At 41.9% G+C, this 23,983-nt stretch overlaps 1 protein-coding gene across 8 annotated transcripts; it reads left to right on the top strand.

The window, feature by feature from the left end:
* The first annotated feature begins 2,178 nt into the window (after window positions 1–2,178).
* pkig (protein kinase (cAMP-dependent, catalytic) inhibitor gamma) lies at window positions 2,179–23,664 on the top strand. Of its 8 annotated transcripts, none has more exons than XM_018688080.2 (4): window positions 2,179–2,468; window positions 18,984–19,109; window positions 21,420–21,601; window positions 22,962–23,664. In XM_018688080.2, exons 2-4 carry the CDS (start codon window positions 19,099–19,101, stop codon window positions 23,042–23,044), a joined length of 276 nt encoding a protein of 91 aa, XP_018543596.1. In that variant the 5' UTR covers window positions 2,179–2,468; window positions 18,984–19,098; the 3' UTR covers window positions 23,045–23,664. The 8 variants fall into 8 exon arrangements, with proteins under 8 accessions (XP_018543596.1, XP_018543598.1, XP_018543600.1 ...); XM_018688081.2 differs by lacking the exon at window positions 2,179–2,468 and adding an exon at window positions 16,733–16,936 and having other exon boundaries at window positions 22,965–23,664; XM_018688079.2 differs by lacking the exon at window positions 2,179–2,468 and adding an exon at window positions 16,751–16,936.
* The last annotated feature ends 319 nt before the right edge of the window (window positions 23,665–23,983 follow it).

The following is a 23,983-nucleotide window of genomic DNA, read 5'->3' as shown; positions in this document are numbered from 1 at the left end:
GCAGAATTGAGTAAGAACTGTGTAAAATAATGTAATCCAATGGGCAGTTTTTCACATAGGTTCAGATTGTCGTAAGTGTCTGACAACATTATGGATAGCATTCTCACAGAGAGAGACCTTTTTATTAAAGAGTAAGCTCCTTTTTGTTTACCCAGAAATGTCACTGGATATCACTACCAGACTCCATTGACAAAAACAGTAATTTTACCGAGCAGAACAATGGAGTTGCTGGAATACTGCAGTATTAGTTTGTTTGTGTTATTGTGTGACTTTCAGTGGTTTAAGAAGTATTCAGATCCGTTACACAAGTAAAAGTACCACACCAAAACACAAACAAGCTAACAGATCGAGGCAGGGGTGTTCCAGCTACTCCCATGTCCTGCTTTGTAAAATTACTGTTTTTGTCAATGGAGTCTGGTAATGATATATAGTGATGTTTCTGGTTAAACAAAAAGGACTTTAATAAAAAACATCTCTGTAGGAGTCCTATCCATGATACTATCAGACACTAATGCTAAACTCAGCACATGCTAAACATACTTTGTTCATAGTTTGGTTTATTTTAATCTTTGCACAATAAAAAAAGGATTATGTAATTATCAGATCTATAATATATGACATTTTAAAGATGGAAAAATAATCAAAAGAACATTTCTATCAGCAGATCTATGGGTGAACCATTTGGGTACAGCATGTTAACAGCATGTTAGAGTCCCTGCACTTTAATTTTTCATTAGGGCAGTAGAGCTTGTCATGGTGGTCAGGGCTCAGGTGACCTTGAGTGGATTAAGATCAAGTGGTTCAAAATACTGCAACACAACAAGTAAGAAAACACTCCTAAAAGAAACTAGGGGACTATATGTCTAAACAATGAGGAGCTGTGTCTTACAGTCAAGATTAAAATAGGACTGGCATTTGAGTGTGCTGGTTTGATGCTGGACCGCTGCCATCTGGAGCACTTACACAGAACTCATTAATTTGTTCTGTCTCTTTCATGAGATTTTGACTTTATTTTAACTCCACACAGCCTACGCTATTGGATATTGTTGCTTTTCTGTTTCCATGACATTAATTTAGTGAACAAGACTGCAAGGAGCTCATAACAAAACAAAAAGGGGAAAAAAGGCAGAGCAGTTAAAGGAGCTCTCCACTTTACAAATTCACATTTTTAGGGTCAGTTTTTCATCCAGATTGTTAAAATGATCCTTATGGGTTTTTCAAAGATTTCCCATTATTTATTTCTCAGAGAAATGGATGCTTATACACACAGGTGACTTGAATGTAATGATAATACATGAGAGAAACAAACTGAGGCTGTGCAGGTGTAATGAAAAGATAGAGTGGGATTATGGGAAATGTAGGATCCAGTATTTTGGATCAATTTCGATGTTTGGTTGTTGAAATGTTAGCTGGCTTTTCTGCTTAAAAAAACATCATTTAAACGACTGATAAGCTATCAAGAAGGCAGAAACAACCCGACACATGAGCCTGAACCAAACGCCTGCTTAAAGCCCCCCTGGCCACCAGAGGGCCCCCAAGAACACTCAAGTGCTTTCTAATATATTAAATTATGTCAATAATAATCAAAGAAAATGTAGCTGTAGATCATTCTGTTCTTGTACTTTGGCACGTTGCAATTTTTAATAAAACTGAAAGCAGTTAAAGCGGTTCATTTAGTTTGTACTCTATGGTACTGAGGCAGTAGGGGGCCCCTCCAAATCAAATTTGCTTAAGGCCCCATAAAGGTTTGGGCCGGCCCTGCAAGGTTTCTTGGTTCATGAGGAACCAAGAGCATGTGTACTGGGGTTCAGTTTGGGTCTTTGGGTTTGGGCCCAACAACAAATTCTGGGCCCCCTATGTGGTGTACCTAATAAACTGCTCACTGAGTGTTACATACATTGAACCCTGCATGTGCAGAGTGAACAGTTCAACAATCCAGGAAAACCAGCATTAGAAACATCTGGGGGTTCCCTGTCGTCAGTCGAGGTGTCTGGTGGTTTGATGTGCGTCTAAATAAAGCTGCCATGACATGAAAGCTTAAAAAATAACAACAACACACACACAAAGAGATGTATAATGTGAGTGTTTGATCTTCAGAGTGCGGTGTGGCGTTGGCTCCAGCCCACAGAGGAGTGGGAGCCTCTACAGCCTGACTCTGATTGGCTCAGACACGGCTAACTCCATTTTGGAAAACAGCTGTTTGAAGACACAACCTTTTTCTCGTTGTTCGCAGACGGTACCCTGAGAAAACACTCAGGCTTTTTTTTCTTGTTTTTCCAACACAGAGACTCTTTTTCACCACACGTTTATTATCTGTTTATTTCTCTCACACCCAGCCCGCTTCTTTCAGTTCGGCTCAGTTCGGCGTTGCTGCGTTTTTTTGTCCGACTGCCAGGAAACTTAACTGAGGATCCATGGTGTTAAATTTCCATTGTAACAAGTGGATAACAGGAGGCGACCCGACCAAGGTTAGTGGCGGTGCTTTGTACTGACGCTATGTGTGCGCTTTTCTCGTGGATTAACGTGCACGAAAACGCTGATATTTGAAGTGACCGTCCGCAGGGGAGCTGCAGAGTCACGAAGCGAAGGCTTTTCTACATGATTTTAGTGAGGCATTTTTCTCCAGCCAGCACAGCGACCAGCGTTAGACAATACATCTTTCTTCGTCCGCTGAATCTGTCAAATGAACGTCCTCCTTTTCCCCCCCTCCTCGCTGCAGGTTTATGTGGAATTGCAGTGTGAATGTTAATAATATGCACATTTTTTCCCACCTCGACTGTATGATGCATTCAAGTGTATCCATTATGCTAGTCGCCTGTGTGTGTGTGTGTGTATTGTGTGTACAGTGTAGAGGACTGGCATGCACGTCCTTCCCACACATTAGCTGCTGCATTCAGTGTAGCTAATGACAGCCTGGATAGCTTTTGAAAGCCCTCATCTCCTCTCTCATCAACTGTGCTTTTTTGCTCTGTCAGTGCACCCAGCCAGCCACCCCTCCTCCCTCCCCTCCCCTCCTTCACCCCCCCCCCCGCTTTAAACACAAATCAACTTCATCTTCTATTTCCTAACTCAATAAGGTTAACAAAGCAGTGGTGACAGCAGCTTTTCATGCAATAACCTGGCTGCTGAGTGAAGAAGGAAGCATGTCAGTCCAGTTTTTTTTTTTCTCCTCACGACATTTCTGGATGGAGATGGTGCTCAGAGATTCAGCAGCAGCAGCAGGCTGGTGGGGAGCAGCAGCAGCAGCAGGGGGACCCCCCACTTTGCATGAGTGTTGCTGGGCAAGCGCCAGTCACTGGGCATGGGCACTGGTGAAAATAAATACTGGCTTCTTGCCTGCCTGTGGTGGTTTGCTTCACTGTCGACTGGGCTGACTGTAACCAAAACAGTGTTCTGCTTGAGCTCCGTGCACAGTAACCACGTAGACATTCTGATTTAAATTATAACCAGCAGTGGTTTTTTTTCCAGACCGGTGTCGGCTAACAGAGCTGGATCGTGGCACGTCTTGACAGGGACGAGCTTAACGAACTGTGTTTAAAAACAGGGTGGAACTGTGATTTGTAATGATTTGGCATTTCATGGCTTAGGGAAACCGTTGCACGTCAGTGGTGACACTTTAGATTAATTTTTTTGGGGAAAGAAAAGCAGGCGACTACGTAATTCTAGGTCCATGGGAAAAAATGTAACCTAAAGGAATGAAGTGAGGGTAGTTTGCACGGCTGCAACCGATGACTACTCTTATTTTATTTGTAGATTATTTTCTTGATTGATTGGTGAATTGTTTGGTGTGTAAAATTGTGAAAACTGTGCATCACAATTTCTTCAAAGCCAAGGTGACGATGTGAAACAGCTCTCCAAAACCTGCAGGTTGCTGTCACACGAGACAAAGACGAGCAGGAAATCCTCCTAATCCCTGCAGTGATTATCAGAATAATTGCAGATTATTTCGACCAATCATTTCAGCTCCAGTAATATGATAAACAGCAAAAACAAATGCACATCATGTTTGCATAATTTGCCAAGAGCTTCAGCTGAAGGTGAATCTCTCTGGTCATACATTATATAGCAGCAAAATTTTGACATTAAGGAGCTTAGAGTTTTTTTTCTATTAGTGGAAAAATCACGTCGTAACGGGATTAAGCCACTTGATGAATTTAAGATTAGATTTGGTTCAGTCCGTACAGACTGATGTCAGATATGGCCGTCTTTGGAGTGGCCTCATCTCCTCTCGTTGTACCAGCAAACCAAACATGGTCTGTTATCCTTCAACATGGCCAAGGGGGGATGGAGAAGAGCCAGAACAGAGAGCGCAGTGATGCTAGAAAACCCCTGCTACTGGAGAGAGAGAGACAAACACATGCCCTGCTGACCTTTGACAGAGCCCTGCAGCACCTTCCCTCCCGCGTTTCAATCATATTTCCTGACTCTAAGTGAGGCGCGCAGAAGATAAATACAGAACCACTTACCATTAAGAACACATGTGCTCATGCTCTGGCTGCTACGAAGGCCCGTCCTCGCCTCGCTCGGAGCGGCCTTTTGTGCGTCTACGCATCTTCTAATCTGTGACACCGGTTGTTCGGAAAGCAGCTAGATCATGAGTAATCAGGTCATGCAAGTACAGTTATGATTATCTGCAGTGCTGCATGACCAACACTCTTACTAACGCCGATCTCCTCCTCCAACTCCTTCAGCAAATGGAAGTCATATCTGCTCCTGCTGAGGGCTGCCAACAATAACATGATTACTCTGAGAACATTTGGACCCCTATATCCCTGCGCTGAGAGCCTGTGTTAAGTATACACCATGGGGGTGGGACGGTTACTGTGTGGTTGTTCCTGTCAGTTGTTTTTCCGCAAGCAGTCATCAGGTTTTTCCTTTCTTTCCCCTGCCAAACTGCTCTCTCTGTATTCCACTGAAAGTCCAGCTGAAGGTTAAATAAAATGAGATAATCCTTTATTCTTCCCATAACAGGGAAATTTAAACTGAGCTTCTCTTGATATGTTATGGTACAAATAGATTCTTTCATTCCTGGCTGGAGAACACAGAGAATGTTGTCCTTTAATGGGAATCTGAATCAGCTGGATTCAGTGCTTTTCTGCAATAAGGACAGGTCATTACATGCTTTGGATAAAAATAGCAATCTATTCTCAGAATTAGTTCAAGTGCCTTCTAGATGTCGTTGAGATTATGTCCACAATCAGTCGCCCGCCCAGAGACCTTCCCATACTGGGATCAGAAAACAGTCTGCGTCCATAAACAGTGAAGCAGGAGGGGGTTTGATACTATGTGAACACAATGCTCTGGGTCTATTTTTGTATGCTTTCCCTCTGTGTAATCATGGGTTTAATGTGTACATATTTTGTGGACAGGGATTTGTCGGTTCAACTGCGTTGACCTCCAACCACATTCTTTGCCCTGTGCGCTGAGGACTTAAGCTCCTCTGTTTTTAGCTCTCTCTGACTTCCCCATGAGGAGAAAATGAGTGCCATCACCCCGGCCTTCAGCATCTCGTGTGACAGACCGAAAAGGCTTTCTGCTACACTTTGATATTGCAGACCTCTGTGAGAGATTCTGGTTATACGGGTGAGATGATTATTTAACCTGTCATTTTTTCTTATATAGTCAAAGCTACATTTTCCCTTTTTTTTAGACAGTGAATTCAGTTTATCTGTGTGCATCATTTCTGGGGTCGGATGTTTAAATGAGGCTTTTTCCACACAGAAATTGGTATTCAGAAAAGAAGAATGCTTGAGATGAGCATGCACATGGTTCATTTAAAAATCAATATATTTGCCTGTTGTTAGTGCTCTTTTCATGTTGCCCCTGATTGTGAAGCAGCTTGTAAAGTCCTGCTTTGATAGTGGCACCATAAACTAAATCACTGATTAAATTTCTATAATAATACATTAAATAAAATAATGATACAGGTGTTATAAATAGCCACAGCTGTGGGTAATAGTCCTGTCTTATGACAGCTGCTCTGGCATTGTTGGAGAACCTGGCCAATGTGGAAAAACTGCTTTTCTACTGTTCCTTTGATCGTAACAGAGGATTAAAATGCAAACAGGTGATTCAGCGTTTGGAGCTGTGTTTCTAGCCACCTGATAAATGTTGTGTACAATATTCACTCTCTTTTTGCTGTTTTTGGTCTCTACCATCTCCTGAGGGAAATAACTGGCTGCTAAATGCTTCACCAGCTAGTCGCTAACTGTGCCTGTCTGCAGTTTGGTGCTGAGCAGACAGTGTACAGTCGGTTTTTAGAGTTTTTTTCTGGTAAAAACAGCCGCCTGCTGCTGCTGGAACCGATTCTCTGAGAGCTGAAAACCCTTTTCACATTACAGATTGTTTTCACATTGTCATTTGATACATTATTGCAAAAATAGTTTTTAATTATAGCAAAGTTAAAGCAGTTTAAAGATCATGATTGTTCTTTACGCAGCGGTTTCAATCTTGGTCAAGTAGTCGAGCATGAAAGCTGAAAGCGTGGCAGAAGGTTTCTGACCAGTGGAAGAGGAGGAGGCTGATGCTCCAACAAGCGCAAAGAAGCAGGGTCGGCAGGGTCGTGTGTAAGCAGTGTTGTTAACCATATGTGGGCAAAAATAGGAGTGTAGGGGGACACACTGACAGACAGCAGAGAAGACAGTTATTCTGCAGGAACAGTCTGAGAAGTTTCTGTTCTCGGCTGTGAAACTGGGTCACCATCGAAATATACTGTAACTATTGTGGATACAAACTGACCGCAGCCTCTGTTCTCAGCAAGGAATCAAACTACTAACTTATTACGCCCACAGGGAGTGAGCGTGCCATACCCAAAAGATAGATTTTGGGTGGAGTATCACTTAAATGTTTGATTGATTTTATTCCAACTGAGAATTGGCTCAGGAAATGGTATTACTGACCCAGACAATTTAAATGACTTGTTCCAAAGTCTCGTTAAAGGCTGGGATGGGCTGCAGCTGGCTGCAAACCTGCACACAGTAACCGGCTATGGAAAATGGATGGATAGTAAACATCCATCAGTCAATTTTTTATTGTTAACAGATTTCTAAGATCCAAATCTATTTCCTCATGTCTTCCCTCTTCCTGATAAATTACATTATTTGTTGAGGTTGCTTTTCAAAGTGAAAACACATCTGTTTTTCAGCATTAAACCAGTTGATTTAATGTAGCAAAGGCGAGTTACACCCTGTTACTTCAGCTGGATTCGGTCCATAGCATCGACATAAATTTCACAGGCAGGGTTGAGGTGTTGAATACACACTGTTTTTAATGTATCTGGCGAGAGAATTTTTAATCAAGCCTTATTATGTAGATGGATTCTCATCCATGTGAATTGGTTTGGAAGTAAAATAGACGTGTCCTTTTTTTGGCCCAGCAGGTCAGTGAAAGATGATTTGATGAGAATCCCCCATCATGGGAAAAAAAAAGAAAAAGAAAATGAGCGTTCATTGTTTTAGATGGAGTGGTTCATTTTAAATTCCATGTGATGTGAGTGAAGTGCTGAAATCAATGAACTTTAAAAATGATGAGACAGAAAAGATGCTCAAGGGTAAGTGGAACAACGTGACCTTCAGTGTTTGACAGGGAATCAGAGGCTTGTGATCTGCTTGATGCTTTGATTTGATCCGCTGAGGGAATTGTCGGGCTCAGTTTCCTTTAAAATATTTTATTGTTTAACTGGAAAGTGTTTTCATCTAAATCCCAGAGGAGGGGAAACGATGAGCTGTGTTGACAGAAGGCCGCTCACAGGAACTAGACAGCAAATTATTTAATGTCATGAAATTCACTTGACAGCGATGAATTAAAAGTACGTCTCATTTCTGATGCTGTTGTTAGAGGAAAACCTAATTCATCAAATGTGCTAATTACTCTTAAAAAGACAAATAGCTGATTGTAGTTCAGTGGCCTGTCAGTGGGTATTACATGATGACTGAATGGGATCCAACAGAAAGCTTTACTCAGGCTTTTTAAGGCAGGGCTGCAAGTTTTGTAGCTTTTCTAATTAAAGTTTAGAAAAAAAAGTGAGTATAAATATGCTCTCATTAATCATCTCATGACCCCGTCAGATTCATCTTGTGACCCTTTGGAGGTGCCTGACCCAAAGGTTGGGAACCCCTGGATTTAACTAGCTCACTGCATATAAAGGAGTTACTCCACCTTGACCAGCTATAGCAGTAAAATCAGTATTAATGATAAAATAATAAAGATTATTTGAAGAATCCACGAGCTAATCAACAGAAAATGAATTGGCAACTGTGTAATAATTTTTTAAGCAACGTTGCCAAATATTTGTTGCTTCCAGCCTCTCAATAGTGTGAATTTGCTGCTTTTCTCTGTTGTATCATTGTAAACCAAATATCTGTGGATTTTTGAAGATGTTATATTTTGCTGAATGGGAAATTCTAATGGGAATTTTTCACTATTTTCTGACATTTTACAGTCAAAACAAATAGTGGAGAAAAAATCCGGCAGATTAATCAACAAATGAAAATAATTAGTTGCCATCCCATAATAATTAGAATAGAAGATGGAGATGGGCATTTTTCTGCAGAGCAAATACTTTTACTTTGATTCTTGAAGTGTGTGTAGCTGATAATACTTCTGTACCTTTTCCTGCATAGGATTTTGAATGAAGAACTTTTACTAGTAATGGAGTACTTTACATTATAGTAATGGTACTTTTAGCTGAGTAATGAGCCTGAGTACATCTTCCACCACTGCTCACTGCGTTGGTATCACAGGTAGTCTTGGTGGCCTGCAGGTTAGAAAAGCTCAGGGTGTTCGTCCTGTATACCAGCATGAACGATGGTTTCGTTATCTAGGTCTTGAGAAAAGTGCAACGATTGCCTCTTCTGGGTTTGTGTGTGTGTGTGTGTGTGTGTTTTGCTCGTGGGGAGGGATCGGTGTGTGCCGTTTTATCCCCGTCGACTCAGCAAATCAAATCACATGACGCCCACATCCTCCTAAACTTGTGGAAGAAAAGTGTGGTGATAACTGCTGAGTGGAATCACTTTGCAAACCTCCGGCGCACCGAGGCCATCAGCACAGGTGAGACGAGCCGCTCGTTGTCTTCAGGACTATTTGGAAATGCAGCGTAAAGAGCAGTTGCAGTTAGTGTAATCAAGTTTCCCAAGCTCTGGAGGTGAGGAGTGTTTTGGCTGAATGCAGTTTCTGGTGTGTGTTATTTTTTTAGAGAGAGGATGAAGGAGTTGTGGGTGAAATGCCTCTAACAGGTGGTGCAGAGAGACGTAGCCCGCAACCAAATCACATATTCTGTTACAAATTGGCTAAATGGTTGTGTGGTGCAGTGTAACCGAGGAGGATGTATCGTGTTTCTCAAGTTCTGAGAAAAGTAATGAAAACACTGGAGCCTGCGAGCGATATTTCCTTATATAGCAAATACAATAAACATACATGCATTCCTTCTCTGCAGCTCTCATCCTCCCTCTTTCTCCTCTTGTCATCCTCATGCTATTTCTCTGCTTTCCATCCTTTCCTCATCAGCCTTCCCTCATCTTTTTCCATTCCTCCTTCACCCTCTCATCTCCTATCCCCTCATCTGTTACTCCCGTCTTCACTTTATCATCATCATCGTCGTTGTCGTCGTCGTGAGCCCATGGGTCTTGCTCAGCCTCCAGTGTGTGTGTGTGTGTGTGTGTGTGTGTGTGTGTGTGTGCAGAGAGCCTGGGAAAAGATAGGGCATAAACAACGCAGGCAAACAAACCACCTGCTTCCTGCTGAGGTCTCGTGTTGTTAAATGTGTGGACAGAAATAGAACCGGGCAACCTTGCAGTAGAATTAGAATAGATAGAACGGACAGTGGGAGGAAAATCACCAACCAGCGCAGCAGTTATCCTCACTGTGTACCTCTGTGTTGTAGACTGAGAAACCAAGCTCGAAGACACCTGAGAGCTTGTTGACATGTGGAGACTAGAAGTAATTAAAACTAAAACAGTCAATTAATCAATTAGTCCATTAAGAGAAAATTAATCTTCAACTATTTTACAATCGATTCAGCGTTAAAGTCGTCGTTTAAGTTCTCATTTGTGAGGATTGCAGCTTTTTTTTGTCTTGTGTGATTGTTACCTGAACATCTGGACGGCCATTTTTAAAATACATTTTTCATGTAATTTGAATCCTCAATCCTCACAATGAGTGTGATTGTGTAATACAGCTATATCAATACTTTGATTACCGATAAATCAAAGCAGCACATTTTCACATTTTAGAAGCTGGAACCACAGAATCTGTGGCATTTTTGCCTGATTAAGCTGTGATGATTGATTATTGAAAGTGCAGTTAATTTTCTGTTAATTAACTAAATTGATCTACATCTAATATTTCATCTGAAATATGAATATTAGCTGGTTTTCTTTGTCGTCTGTATAAACTGTCTTATATGTTTGGGTTTTCGGTTGTTGGTTGAACAGAACATTTGAAGGCGTCACCTTGGGCTTTAGGAAACAGTGATGGATATTTTTCTCCACACTTTCTGACATAGATCTCATAATTCATGGTTTAATCGAGAAAATCATCATCAAATTAATTGGTTTAATGAAAATAATTCTCAGGTGCAGCTCTCATCTCATGTGCCTCAGATTTCTTGACCAACGAAATGAAGAGGAGATTAACAGAGATCAAATCTTCACATTTGAGAAGCATGAAAGATGATTTAAAAATTAGGGTTGCAGCTAATGATTATTGTCATTATCTGCTGATTATTGTATTGATTAATCAACTAGTTTTTCTGTCCATAAAACATGAGAAAATGCTTGTTAATAATATTCAGGGTGACATCTTCGAATGTCTTGTTTTGTTCAGCCAACAGTCTAAAACTTTTCATCGATTGTCAAAATAGCTGCAAATTATTTTTCTGTTGATCAACTTTTAAATTAATTGACTAAATGTTGCAGTTGTTGTTTTCTAAATAAATCAAAAAATTAATAATTGTGTCTATAAAATATCAGAATAGTGATATTGCCCATCAGTATTCTGCTCAGAGCTCAAGGTGACGTCTTGTTTTGTCCAACCAACAGGTAAAAAACCCAAAAGACGTTTAATCAGTAAATCAGCAAACTCAGAGCTAAAGATGTTTTTTTTAGCAATGGTTGCTAATTAATTATTTTTATCAGCTAATCCTTTAAGCTCTTATTAAATTGAATAAAAGCACAATATTAAAATGCTGACAGTTCAAAGTAAACTGTATAGAATACCCATTAAAGAGCAGACATAAAAGAAATACAACTTTCATAACATTTCAGAGAAACTGTGTTCTCTGTGTCCTTTCAGCTGCCTCAGTACCTTTCCAGACACAGCAGAGTCACCCACATCTAAATATTTTCAACACGGATGTAGCACCTTAAGAGTTACAGCCACGCCATGTTCTTAACCTACTGTATCCCCTTCAGCTGCTTTACACAGTCATAAATTAGTTTGGCTTTTTAAGTAAGCAGGGAAAAACTGTTTGGAGATGTTTATCTGCAGGAACATTCATCTTTTACTTGTTTTTATTGGGAGGGATACGGGACGTTACAGACAAGAGCTGTCATTATAAAATCTGTTTTCTCCCGACACATTTGTTTTTGTAACAACACTGCCTGTGAAGAGTCTCAAGAATGATGAGACTCTAAATGAACAGTTGCTGCGCCATTCGGAAATGGAGATGTGATTTTTTTTGGGGGGGACAGAGGGGGTTGTAATCACAGTCTCATTTTGGAGTCCAGTAGAGGCACCTGCTCCTGACTCAGCTGTGAATCATGGGTGGTTGATGATTCTCAGTCACACCCATCCTGTTCACACACACGTACAACACACACAAACAAACACAAACCAGGGGATTCCCTGTAGCCCGAGGCAGGGCATGCTGCTGCAGAAGACTCGGTCTCATATGTCTGGCCGTCTGGCAGCTCGTCTCCGCTGCCTCTAAAACAGCGATCGGTCTCGACTTCTTTGCAGTTTTTGGGTCACAGGGACACAAAGGACACAGTGTTACCTTCGGTAATGTAACCTTTACTTACCTGCGAACATGGAGAACAATCCCACATCATGTATCTGATACTTAACTGTATCCTGTGGAGGCGTAGCAGTGTGATGGTGCACTGGCTCTCTTTGCTTAAGCACTGGTACTGATTGAACCAGCTGTTGCTAAGTGAGCTATGCTAACAAAGGGGAGCAAGGTTGCCTGTCTCTTCAGTGTTATTAACAATCCTGCCATCTGTTTGCACGATGAGGCGACTTAGTAGATTAACAAAATCAATTTAAGTGTGTGGGTCTGGTGTCCTGGTGGTTTGGGTTTCTAGTTTGTGCAGAGTCGGTGTCACTCAGAGGAGATCTGTCTCATTTAATTACACACATTCAGAAAAAGCATGTTATATAAATGTTTTCTGTTAACATTACTTCTCAGCTGTAATAATCAGTGTGGTTTGTGTTTGGTGAAATAACTAGAAGTCCTGAATTACTCTCTGTGCAGCAGCAGGTCATGAGGACATGATGTGGCCTTTTGGTGTGAAATCACTTGTTGATGTCATCTAATATATTTTAACTGAATAGTTTGGAAATTTGGGAAGTACTCTTATTCACCATCTCATGTCAGTTCCATGTGAAACCACAGCCAGGAGACAGTCAACTTCCTCGAGTGTGGTCGTCGCTGTGAGGCGTTCAGGCGCCTGGTGGTGATTTCCAGAGAGTCACTGCACCCGACCAAGAATGAATCCAGTGTAATGTCCAGTAACCGAGCTCAGCCTCAGCCAGACAGCTCTGACGCTGGCTAGTTAAAGGGGGAACTCCGATTTTGCACATTAAAAATCTGTTTACAAGTCTTGAGAAGTACTACTGCGTATATGAATTGTATGAAGCCTTTTTGTGGCTCCAGAGGGAGCTGAGTCAGCTGAGTCAGCCGAGTAAGCGTTGGACGGGGCTAAAGACCACAAGTTTGAAAATGAAAAAATCCGGGGGTGTGGAGTTGGAAAGAAAAGAGCTTACTAAACCTCAGTAGCCTGCTCCTCATCTCTGCTTGAGGCTAGAGGCTCAAAGCTACATTAGCTGCTATTAGCATAACCGTCTGCAGAGTTGCATTGTGGCTTTAAGTAGGTGCCAGGTTTTGACGAAGAAGAACAATTTGCGGGGGGAAAAAATGACAACATCTCTGGTTCTGCTGCATTTTCTTTGGGTGTGTCTATTGTAAGTCTGTCAGTGTTAGAAGAGAGCGGTGCCTCTTCTAAGTAACCCTTTGACTTTGCATTGTGTTGCGATGGGTGGAGGAATGATGGAGAGGAGAACTGAACATATTTCTGTGCTGCCATTTATGTTCAGATATGAACAGAATAGACGCTCAGTGGCCATTTTATTACATCAACTGCATTGGATTTTAAAGGTGTACCTAATAAAGCGGCTGCTGCTGCTGAGGTATTAAAACAGGTATGTAGAAGCTGCACAGTGAATGTCTCATCTACTCATGTAGGACAGGAATTATTTTCCAACACGATAAATCATTTCCAAGTAATCTTTATGAAGCAGGGAAATGTCCTTCACTTTGATATTCAGCTTTCAAAATGAGTAGTAAAATTAGTTTGCACCGCAGGCTATATTCTCTACTGGTTCCCTTCATTTCTTATTAGCCTTTCAGTTTATATGTGGAGCACAGTTTCATCTCCTCCCTGCTACACCCAGAGGTCCCATCCTCTGTATTACTGCTCGCTATCTGTATGTCTCCTCCAGGCCTCATCATACACAGCACAACATACCACTGAATACATATGTGCACATCACAGCTACATGAAGCAGTAAAAGCCTGAAATCCCTCTCACTTCGATACTGACACCCAAGAGTTGGATGTACCATCGTTTAATCCACCTAAACATCAATAAATGTGGATTTTTTACCTTTCAAGTTTAGTGGAGAGTTTGCCTCAGCCAGCTCGTAAAAACAAGCTTTTTTTTTTTTTTTTAAATTATTCAAAGCACTGTTTGATGATGAAATTGAGTGAGAAACTAGAATAATATTTTTCTCCACCTGAGAATTGTCTTTAAATGGTAGTCCTAAAATCTTTCATCCAGTGTCTGCAGTATGTGCAGTTTGAACAGTAGTAACAGTAAAACAGCTATTAACTAAATCTAAGGTGTGACCACGCTTTTCGCCAGACCTGTTGTAGTTGTTCTGCACTGATCCCCGCTCAGCAGCAGCAGCAGCCCCACCTGCTGCATTGATCTTGGTAACTCGGAGAACAAAGTCAGGAAGACCTTCTGTACAGAGACGCTTAACCACACAGGTTGTCTGTAAAGTTTAGAATTGATTTTTCTGACCACCGGGCTCATGTTGCTGCACTGCATCTCTGACCTTCTAATCCTCCTTCAGCCAGTGGTAGCCTGAAGTTTCTCAGGCAGGGAGCAGATAGTTGATCCTCACTCTTGGTGATGAGGTGTTTTTTAAAACCATCAGCCCTGTGGAAAACTTAACTCTTCATTTTTATAAACATGCTTTTTGCCTTTTTCGTGTTTAGACTCATTTCCATCTTTCCCATCCTCTGCTGTTGGTATCGTTTTAATACTGAGCGCACAAGGTGCAATCAAAAAAACTCACGTCTGTAACAAGCAGATTTAAATTTGGCTTCTGTCTCCTTCAAAGTAGTCACCTTCTGCAGCAGTACGCCGCTCGCAGTGCTCCTGCCATGCTTTGAAAGCTCTCTGGAAGTCCTGTTCTGTGAGCACATCTAGCACCTTCTGCAACTTGCACTGGATCTCCTCCACTGTGTCAAAAGAGCAACCCTTCAGCTTGAATTTTATTTTGGGGATGTTGAAGGGAGCCAGATCTGATGAGTGGGTGGGTGGGGAGTGACTGTTGTGTTGATGTGGCCAAAAAACTCTCCTCCTTTGGTTCTGGAGACTGCAGGCTTTTCTGGGTTGGTTCTGCTCCATGGTGAAATTGCAAATGTGCACCAGCAAGTGGTCACAAAAATGCACATAGTGAAGGTCCGAACTGATTGCATGAATATGGAGTCCTGAAAGTTATAGCTGCTGCACTCCATTCGTTCACAAGATTTCATCGTACCGTGTAGCTACAGTAGAGCTGAAACAAACAGTAGATTAATTGATTGGTTCACTGGGAGAAAATGAATCTGCAACAATTTTAATAATAGTCAGTTTATTTAGCAAAAATCCAAAACAATTCTAGATCCAGCTTCTCAGATGTTAATATTTCCTGGTGATAGTAAAGTGAATATTTTTGGGGTTTGGGCTGTTGGTCTGACAAAAGAAGACATTTCATTGCTTCACCATGAGCTCAGGGTGAACTTGTGATGGGATTTTTTTTTCTATCAGCTGACATTCAATAATAGACAAACAATGTAATCTGCAGATTAATCTGTAACTAGAATGACACTGGGTAGAGGGCATACCGCCAAAGAACTCTACTCTTGTCTGCCTACTTCTTATAATAGAAAAATGAAAGGGAAAAAGGAAGTGGTTTGATGACATGAATGATTTATTTGTCATGTCTGCCTCTTGTACTGGATCTGCACCAAAATGTAATGGGTTCGTCCCTGGCCCATGTCCCATTCCTACACCAAGTTTGGTGCAAATCGGTTCAGTACTTTTTGTCAATAAATAAACCAACAAACAGACATAAAACAGTAATGCAAGAAGGTGTCTTTCTGTCTTTTATCAATCAAAAATGCTGTAGTTCGTTGTTTTAGGTCACTGTAATTGTTTTGGACCATGGAAGATGTCACCTTGGGCTTTGCAAAATTGCGTGTCCCTCTTTTCTGACACTTCACAGGCAAAACAACGAGTAAACGAATCAAGAAGAAGTGAACATCAGAGACTGGGTATCATTTTTCTTAATGGTAGTTACGTCTTTTTTTGGAGCACAGTCATTCATATGTATGTTTTGCTTTTCATGAGTGACAAATGCTGGAAATTGATCTCTGAAGTGCTCTGAGTTGTGAAGTGGGGAACCACGACTCTAGCCGCTCCTCTGCACGCCTGCCGAGATAGTCCGTCCAAGCTGGATTGATTTTTGATTTGGCCGCAGCTTTCTGAAGTAGCAGCCTTGCCCGCGCCTTTTGTTTTATTCATTAGTTCACTCAAGACTTTTCCACAGTAGCTGATGCTAATAGCCTTGGTCAGGCTTCTTATCTCCTGCTCCTCGGCTGATTCATAATGCCTTCAGGCGTAGGAGCTCAGTACGCTCATTTAGGATGGCAATTATGCGAGAGTGGCAGTGATCATTCTCAGTATCTCCGCTCAGTGAAAAGAAGATAGAAAATTGCATTGAGTATCCAGTGTTATCAGTGATAATTCTGCATGTCTGACAGAGAAGATGGAGACTTCTACTGGGGCTTAATGGTAAGCCGGAGACTTTAAAGTGCCAGCGAGAGAGAGGTGGTAAAAAGTTCTTGTGAGTAGTGGAGATTTGTGTCTGCTCATCTCCGCAGCAGGGAAGGTTTTCAGTGTCAGTGCAAATGGCTGACTACTGAGGAGCAAAAGCTAGGTGTCTGGCACGTTGCAATACTCACTTCACCAGGGGAAATTAGGCCCTCACACCCTGCCTGGGGTCCCATAAGAGGAGGAAGGATACGGGGGCAAATATATACACCAGAGTTGAATGGACAGGGCTTTTATTTATTTATGAGAGGGAGACCGGAGAGGAACAACAATGCTATTCCCGATGAGGAAATACAGCTCCCTTGTGTTTGAAGTGGGCTCGTTGTCAACCAAGCAGCTGCTGACATCATGTGAACAGACAGTGCCCAGACCACATTTGACGGGGGCTGAGAGGCAGCGAGCAGGAGGGCAAAGAGCTGAGGCACACTACTGTTATGGTGCTCTCAGTGTGTAACACTGAGCACTGCAGGGTGAATGGACTTGGATGAATTTGTCTGAAGTAGTTTGGTTCTGCTCGCAGGCGTCCAGCAGCACAAGAAACATCTCTGATTACTTTGGTAAGAAACACAGTCTGTTGTTAACTTTTGCTTTGTCTGTGTTTTTCATTTGGATGCATCAGTTGACCACAAGAGCCGTAATAGCTGAGAGCTTTTGAGCCTCCATTTTGTACTGCAAGAAAAAAATCAGTTGATCGAACAAAAGAAAATGAATCAGCAGCTATTTTACAAAGACTTATTTTAAGTAAAGATAGCAAACATACTCAAACTAGCAGCTGATGATCATTTTTGTGTTTTCTGTTAATATGCTAATTATTTCCTTGATTAATCAGTTTATCTTTTCGTCTATAGTCAGATAGTGTTTTAAGATGTCTTGTTTTGTCTGTCCAACAGCCTAAAACCCAAAAATATTCTGTTTACTATCTCATATAAGACAAGCAAAAGCGTTAAGCATTTTGCTTTAAAAATGACAATTATGTGATGATCAAAAAAGTCCCCAATTAATATTCAGCTGATCGTCTAATCACTGCAGCTCCGTATTGTTCACTCATTCTCGCTTTTTTTTTTTTTGTCAGCTAGATCACATCCAGCTTAAAGGCTGAGTGAGTATTGAGTAAGGTCAGTGGAAAAGTTGAGTTGCTATGAGAGGCAGATGAAACTCATTCACGTGGAGGCTTTTTGCTTTGTCAATAAATGCAGCAAAATTAGTTGACAGACTTGAAATTGGTTGTGTAGACGATGCTAATGGATGTCGAAATCAGCAAAGAAGCTGGTCTTTGTGTGGGTTATTGCAGATAATGTGAGTTTATTACACACAAATCAGGCTTAAAAGGCTCCAGCGGGATAGCAGTGAGCCTGCCTCTCTAATGGGCCAGTGTAAGTGGCTATGCTGACTCATATTCCCTCAGTGATCTCAAAGGCTTTTGTTCCTAATATCTCCAAGCCAAAACCTTTCCTGTTACATGTCACTTGCCCGCTGTGGTCATTGTTTAGGTCAGACTTCTGCATACATATGTACTGCTGTTGTGCTCTTTAGTTTAGCCTTTACTTTCATTCACAATGAGGCTGTAGTGCTTTTTGTGTAGATATGATAATGCAGCTCCTTTCTTTCACAATGGAGGAATTACCAGAATTTGAATTAGGATGTTTTCCTGAAATAACTTTGCGGAGAGAAATCCCCACACTGGAAACGATCCACACTTACAGTGCAGAGCAGGAAGGAGACGGAGGGCGGGGGGAGAGAGGCTAAGCTGAGTTCAGCTCATGAGCTGAGCTGCAGTGATTTCCCTTTGAGGATTGAGTTGTTATTGTCTTGAGTGAAAATACACACCTGTGACATTTGTCTTGTGGTAGTGTTTCCAGCTGCAGCTGTGTCGAGTTTCCCACTGTATACACAGCCTGGCCTTTCACATAAAGACTCTTTTTTATTTAACTAGGACATGCACTTTACAAGCGCTATAAGTCATAATTTCTGGAGCGAGGTCATGAGATACTTTTGAGATTTCTGTGAAAAAGCTATGAATGATACAAGGCTGCCATCATATCAGTGTAACACCCCAAAAATATTGTCTTTAACAGGACAAATGCCATTTACCAAGACTCTTTTGTGACGCTGGTCTGGATGGAGCTCGAGCTGAAAGGTTTGATCTATTGGTAAAGTTACAGAAAGTTTGATAATTGTTTTTATTAATTTAAGTAATTTATCAAACAAAAATGCCAAACACATTCAGAAATATGTGACATTTCTCTTTATTTTCTGACACATTAAAAAAAAAAGATTGATAGACTAATAGAAAATCTAATATAATTGTTAGTTGCTGCCCAAGATAGTGAATGACTATGCTGTTATTCCACTTACTGAACAAGAGCTGTGATTAGCTCAGCCATGCAGAAGGTCATCGGTGTCTCTTCCAGATCATCTGCTTCCAAGTCACTTTACATGTTCATTTGCATTATACAAATCACAGCAGGTGAACAACAAAAACCTACGCTGCTTCAGTCAGCCAGCCAGCGCCACAAAAACAAGCTCATCACCACAGTGAGCTTTGGGGATATCTGGGATAAAGTGATTTTAAAATACGATGCCATTAAACTGCTTCTACTGCAGCTGAGACCAGGCAGCCAGGCAGAGAAGAGTGTAAACACGTGCTGAAGAGCAGAGGGGGAGAACATCATCATCACCACCATCATCACCATCATCGTCCCTCCATGGAAACCTGTTAATGATCTCATGGTAGGATTTGATCCACATGCACAGGCAAGCCGACTAATTAAACAAACAAATGGCAATTAGATGGGGCTCCCATAAGCCGCATAACAACTGGGGCAATGGAGTAGAAAAAGGCAAACATAACACAGCACACAGACGTAGTCATTGCTGCACTAGAGACACAGTTGGTCCTAGTTGTTTGTGTTTTTATAGTCAAAAATCTTCCAGTGAAATCTTTGATAAGAGCTGATCGTCTAACAGGAGCAGCAAGTTAAAGCATAGTTTGATATTTTGGGAAATGCACTTATTTGCTGCTTTTTGAAGAGTTAGAGGAGAAGGTCGATACCACTCTCGTGTTTATTCTGTTACGGTAAAGATGAAGCGCTAAACTCACAGTATAGTGAGAAATCCAGGGCAAAGAGCTGTGAAGCTAGTGTTTGAGATTCAGCTAATAATTATTTTTTTGTGTCAGTTTATCATTTTGTCTGAAAAAGAATAAAGAAAATGCCCAACACATTTTCCTGCACACTGAGAAACTTGAGCCAGATAATTATTGACATTTTAACTTTAATACTTATGAAAATAGTCACTGATGATATTTCTGTCTATGTGCTAATCAGCCAGCAGTTATCAGTAAGTTTGTGGTGCAATAATATCTTGTTTATCTTGGTCTATGTAGAGCACAGAAACAGATCTGACCTGCAGTCAGATTTATAGGAAATAATCAGTGTTAAGTCAGAGAAAGCAGTGTTACATATTTTCCTCAGCTGGTTCAGTCCTCCTCAGTTGTATGACCTCAATGTTGTGGCAGAGGTAGAAGGTGTAATTATGAACCTGTGAGACGCTGGCCTCCCACGGTGATTCGGCTCACTAATGACTGCACAGGCCGGCTGTATAGATGACAATCAGAGGATCACACCACCATCTGCAGTCGGGAATACAGAGTGGCTCTTGTGTTTGGTGGGAGCACTCAGGGAAATGCCATCAGCCCAGAACTCAGTGACATTTCCTGCGGAGCAGCTCTTACCTACAGGGGCTTAAAGATTGCCCTTCACCGCAGATTTCACATCCCCCCCCCCCCGCAACTGGCGTCGCCTACGCCTGCGGGGCTCATGACCTCTCAGGGACACATACTGTGCATAAGAGAAAGAAAACAATTGTGGGACCTTTTGAATGATACTAAAAGAATGTGAGTGAAAGCGTTTGGGAACAGACTGGCCTCGGGTCAGCGTGTCGTAGCGGTGTCTGCCAGCTCGTTTTTATTCCTCTCCCATTCTTTCATTTGTTTCCCTTCGAGACTCCGACCCCCTCATGTTTCTTGCAGATTCATAGTTAAGCTGCTCAGCTGTTCTGTCACGGTTGTAGTGTTACATGCTTTATTAGTGGGGTAAGTCTGTAGCTGTAATGGAGTCAGTCATGCTGCCCGTACAGAGCAGTGAGGTCTTTGCTATCTGTGCCGGCCTGTGGGGGGGCAGAGTGGGGGTTGTCTTCAGGGACTGAAGCTGTAGAGAGAGGAGCAGCTGTGACGACATTTACAGTCTGACACTGTGTCATTTCTTACTACTATTTTCTTACCTTTCCTATTCTTTCTGCTTGTCTTTTCTTTTCTGGAGCAGTCTTCTTTTTTGTCCTCCTCTCTCTGAGGACTTACCAGCTGTATAGTGTTTTAGTGGTTGGCAAGATCCATGACCTAGTTAAATATGGACTGAGAACAGGAAACCGAGGAGGAATGAATGGCAAATGGGAGCTTCTTTTATTTTTTGCTTGGGCCCTCTGGCTCCGCCTGCTTGTCCTTTGAATGGTTTAAAGCTCTTTTCCTCTGGCCCTCCATATTGATCAGTGCTTTTTCCAGGCCTTCTTCTTTTTTAAATCTTTGCTGTGTCAGTACCTTTAGGACAGACAAATTGACTCTAGTAGAGGGGTTTGACTATTCAAGCGAGAGCCCAGAGAGATTCAGAGCAGCTTTTTTGTTTTTAGGATGACCAATTAGCACAGATATTGGTAATGCCATTAATCACTGTGCAGAAATAGCAATTATTAACAGCTTCATTCTTCTTTTTATTAATTCTCTCTCAGCTATCACCCTCTCAGCTGGTCTCTGGTCATCCTCAGTTGCTTCTTAAATAGCTCAGCTTTTCTGTTTTTTTGTTTTCTTCTTGGTCTAGCCAGTATTCTTATGTGTCACGTTGATTCCACTGAAGTAGAGATGCACAGGACACAGTGAGTGTGTCCTCCCACAGGCCCTGCAGACCATTGAAGGGAGACAGCAGGGTGATTTATTTGCTTCTTGCAACACCTCCGCAGCCGTCTGACATCCCCTCCTCCCTCTGGCAGGTGTAATGAGAGCGCTGGTCATGGACAGATGATGGACGTGGAGACGTCGTACTCAGACTTCATCAACTGTGATCGCACAGGCCGCAGGAACGCAGTGCCCGACATCTCAGGGGAGGGGTCGGTAGTGGCCAGCACCAGTGAACTCACCAAAGACCTGGCAGAGATGGACCTGAAGGCTGCAGGTCAGTAAACACACACCTGAATACACATGTAACATAGTGTAAAAGCAAAAGAAATATGCCCATGTTTGTACATACTGTTGTCTAAAGGCCAGGGGCCAGTTTCACAAAGATATTTTAGACTGGTCTGTAGTGTTAGACCAGCCTTAATTTTGCTCCCAGTTTAGTTTAATGTCAGGTAGACAGTTTTCAAACCTGCTGCAGTCAGACAACGTCAGGGTGTGACCATGTGTTAGGGAGAGTTACTCAGGTATAAAGGTGAGTGGATTATTCAGCCTGCCACCACTACTACTCTCACAGTGTGGTCTACTGTTATTTACCTCAAAATATAACACATTAAAATAAAAAACGGACTTATTTTAGAAGAAGTTAGCCACCTTACCTCCAGGCTAACTCAGAACTAAGACCCATGTTTCAAATCCATGAAACCTGCTGACTCACGAGAGAAGAGTTTTGTAGGCCGCAGTAATCTGACAACATTGGCTACAAGAAGCCACAGCATCTCAGCTCTGCTGCAGGTCTCAGCTGTGCTGAGACTTTATGCTACTGTATGTTTTCTTTTTTTTTTTTTGCATTATTACATTTACTGAGTTTTCCCAGTAAAATGTCCCTGTAATTTATTGAATTCTTCCAGAGGGCAAAACTTTTTCTGCTTCAGTGAATGGAGCTGAGTGGTTTGACACAGTGATTTACCCAGAAGTCATGGCAAATCAGTCCTCCTGAAGATGGTCACGGACCAGACAGTGTGTGGTGAATGAGTTTAGACGTCTGACTATGAGTTTGATCTAAGCTGCAGTCAAAGTCTACCTGTGAGAAACTGGCCCCTGGCCCTGAAGGCACCAAACAAAGACAGGTGGTAATGCTCAGGTCGTGGTCTCAGTGAGATTAGATTGTTTTGGCCTCAGTGCTAAATGAGCCATAACAGCAGCAAAATGACAGATAGTCATTGCTTCCTCTACTCTCAGTAGAGTGTCAGGTTGTTAGGAGGAACATGTCTGAATGTGACGCCAATGTTCCCCAGTCTGACCATTGTGTGTTGCATCGTTCGTGCAGACTTCCCTCTCAGTCTAAGACGAAGTTTCCCATGACATGATAACCAATTTGACTGCTATAAATCAAACCAGTCTCAACAGTGGTCTGGTGGGAAACCACAAATTTAGAAGTAATCTCCTATCATGCTGACACTGTGTTGCTACAGGAAGCTGTAGTTCCTTCCTCAGGATTCTCATTATGTATTTCTTTCAGGATCCTGAAGGCAGATTTATTCCCTGCTGTTAGGAATGCCAAACCATTTCTGAGTTTGATCATAAACACCATCTTTGATCTGATTTTTGTGCTTATTGTTTCCCACGGTTTCCTCCAGAAGGAGACCCGGGGGCCTCCCCAGCCCCTGAGGCAGAGGGCTCCACCAGCCAAGATGCCCAGGGAAGCGGAGGCCCATCCTAAACTCAGCCGCAGACTGAAGGGGGGCAGAACCAAGGAGAGAAAAGTAGAGAGGAAGCAGGTGAAAGTGGAAAGACATGGGGAAAGGGAAGAGAGAGTGTATATTGGTTGTCCTGACCGGACACGAGGACACCTTCGCTCACTGCCGGCCTCTTTGGAGCTTCAGCGGCTCCAAATGTTCGCCTTTTTATTGGATCAGATTGTAACATGGGGAGTGGAACTGACAGTTGAGATGCTGCGCTTTTGCTTCATACTCTGTTAGTCATTTATATTCCTGACGAGACCAGAAAGCACAGAAACTTTGGATTAATGTCTGTGGAGAAGGACTGAGCTGAACAGAATTCATTTATAACAACACTCGAAACCTGGTTCCAACCTAATATGGAACTGTGTCATGGAGGGCGTATTCATAATCATCTGATTGTCATTTTCTTTCTATGTATGTGTGTGTGTTTGTGACCCTCTTGTTCAATTTCATCGTCAAGTCTTTTCTTTTTTTTAGTAACAAACATAGTCGCCATTATACTGTCGTGTACGGACTTCATATTTATTGCTAAATGTTCAGTGATAACTTTGTGATAGCAATTTTCTTTGTGTAATAAAATACTTATGAATTACTGTAACATTTGTATTTTTATGTTTTCAAGCATAAGTAACTGTGGTATTAATGTGGCATTTTGCAGGTTTGTGTTTTATTGAACGCAGCAGGCACAGGAGCTTTAAAGGTAGTGAGTCCCAGCCAACCAGGATTAATGAGATCAGTGCTGAGTTGTTCCAGGGCCATAAATATTACTGAATGCAGCTCTTGTGTACATCAGGATGGCCACAGGAAGCTAGTGTTTACATTTCCACCTACATTACATTTTCCAGTGTTCCCATTTATCTCTCCATACAGCAAGGAAGCAGCACTTTATGTGCAAGCTGTGTAGATCTTTAACAATC

This window comes from Lates calcarifer, linkage group LG6, assembly GCF_001640805.2.
Source record: "Lates calcarifer isolate ASB-BC8 linkage group LG6, TLL_Latcal_v3, whole genome shotgun sequence".
NCBI classification, from domain to species: domain Eukaryota; kingdom Metazoa; phylum Chordata; class Actinopteri; family Centropomidae; genus Lates; species Lates calcarifer.
The sequence above is the reverse complement of the archived record's forward strand: the minus strand, read 5'-3'. Positions and strand labels throughout refer to the sequence as shown.

Bases quoted from the DNA above. Each gene is read 5' to 3' on its own strand.
- pkig (XM_018688080.2), top strand. The intron at 21,602-22,961 runs GTCAGTAAACAC...GGTTTCCTCCAG, and splicing joins GATGGACCTGAAGGCTGCAG to AAGGAGACCCGGGGGCCTCC.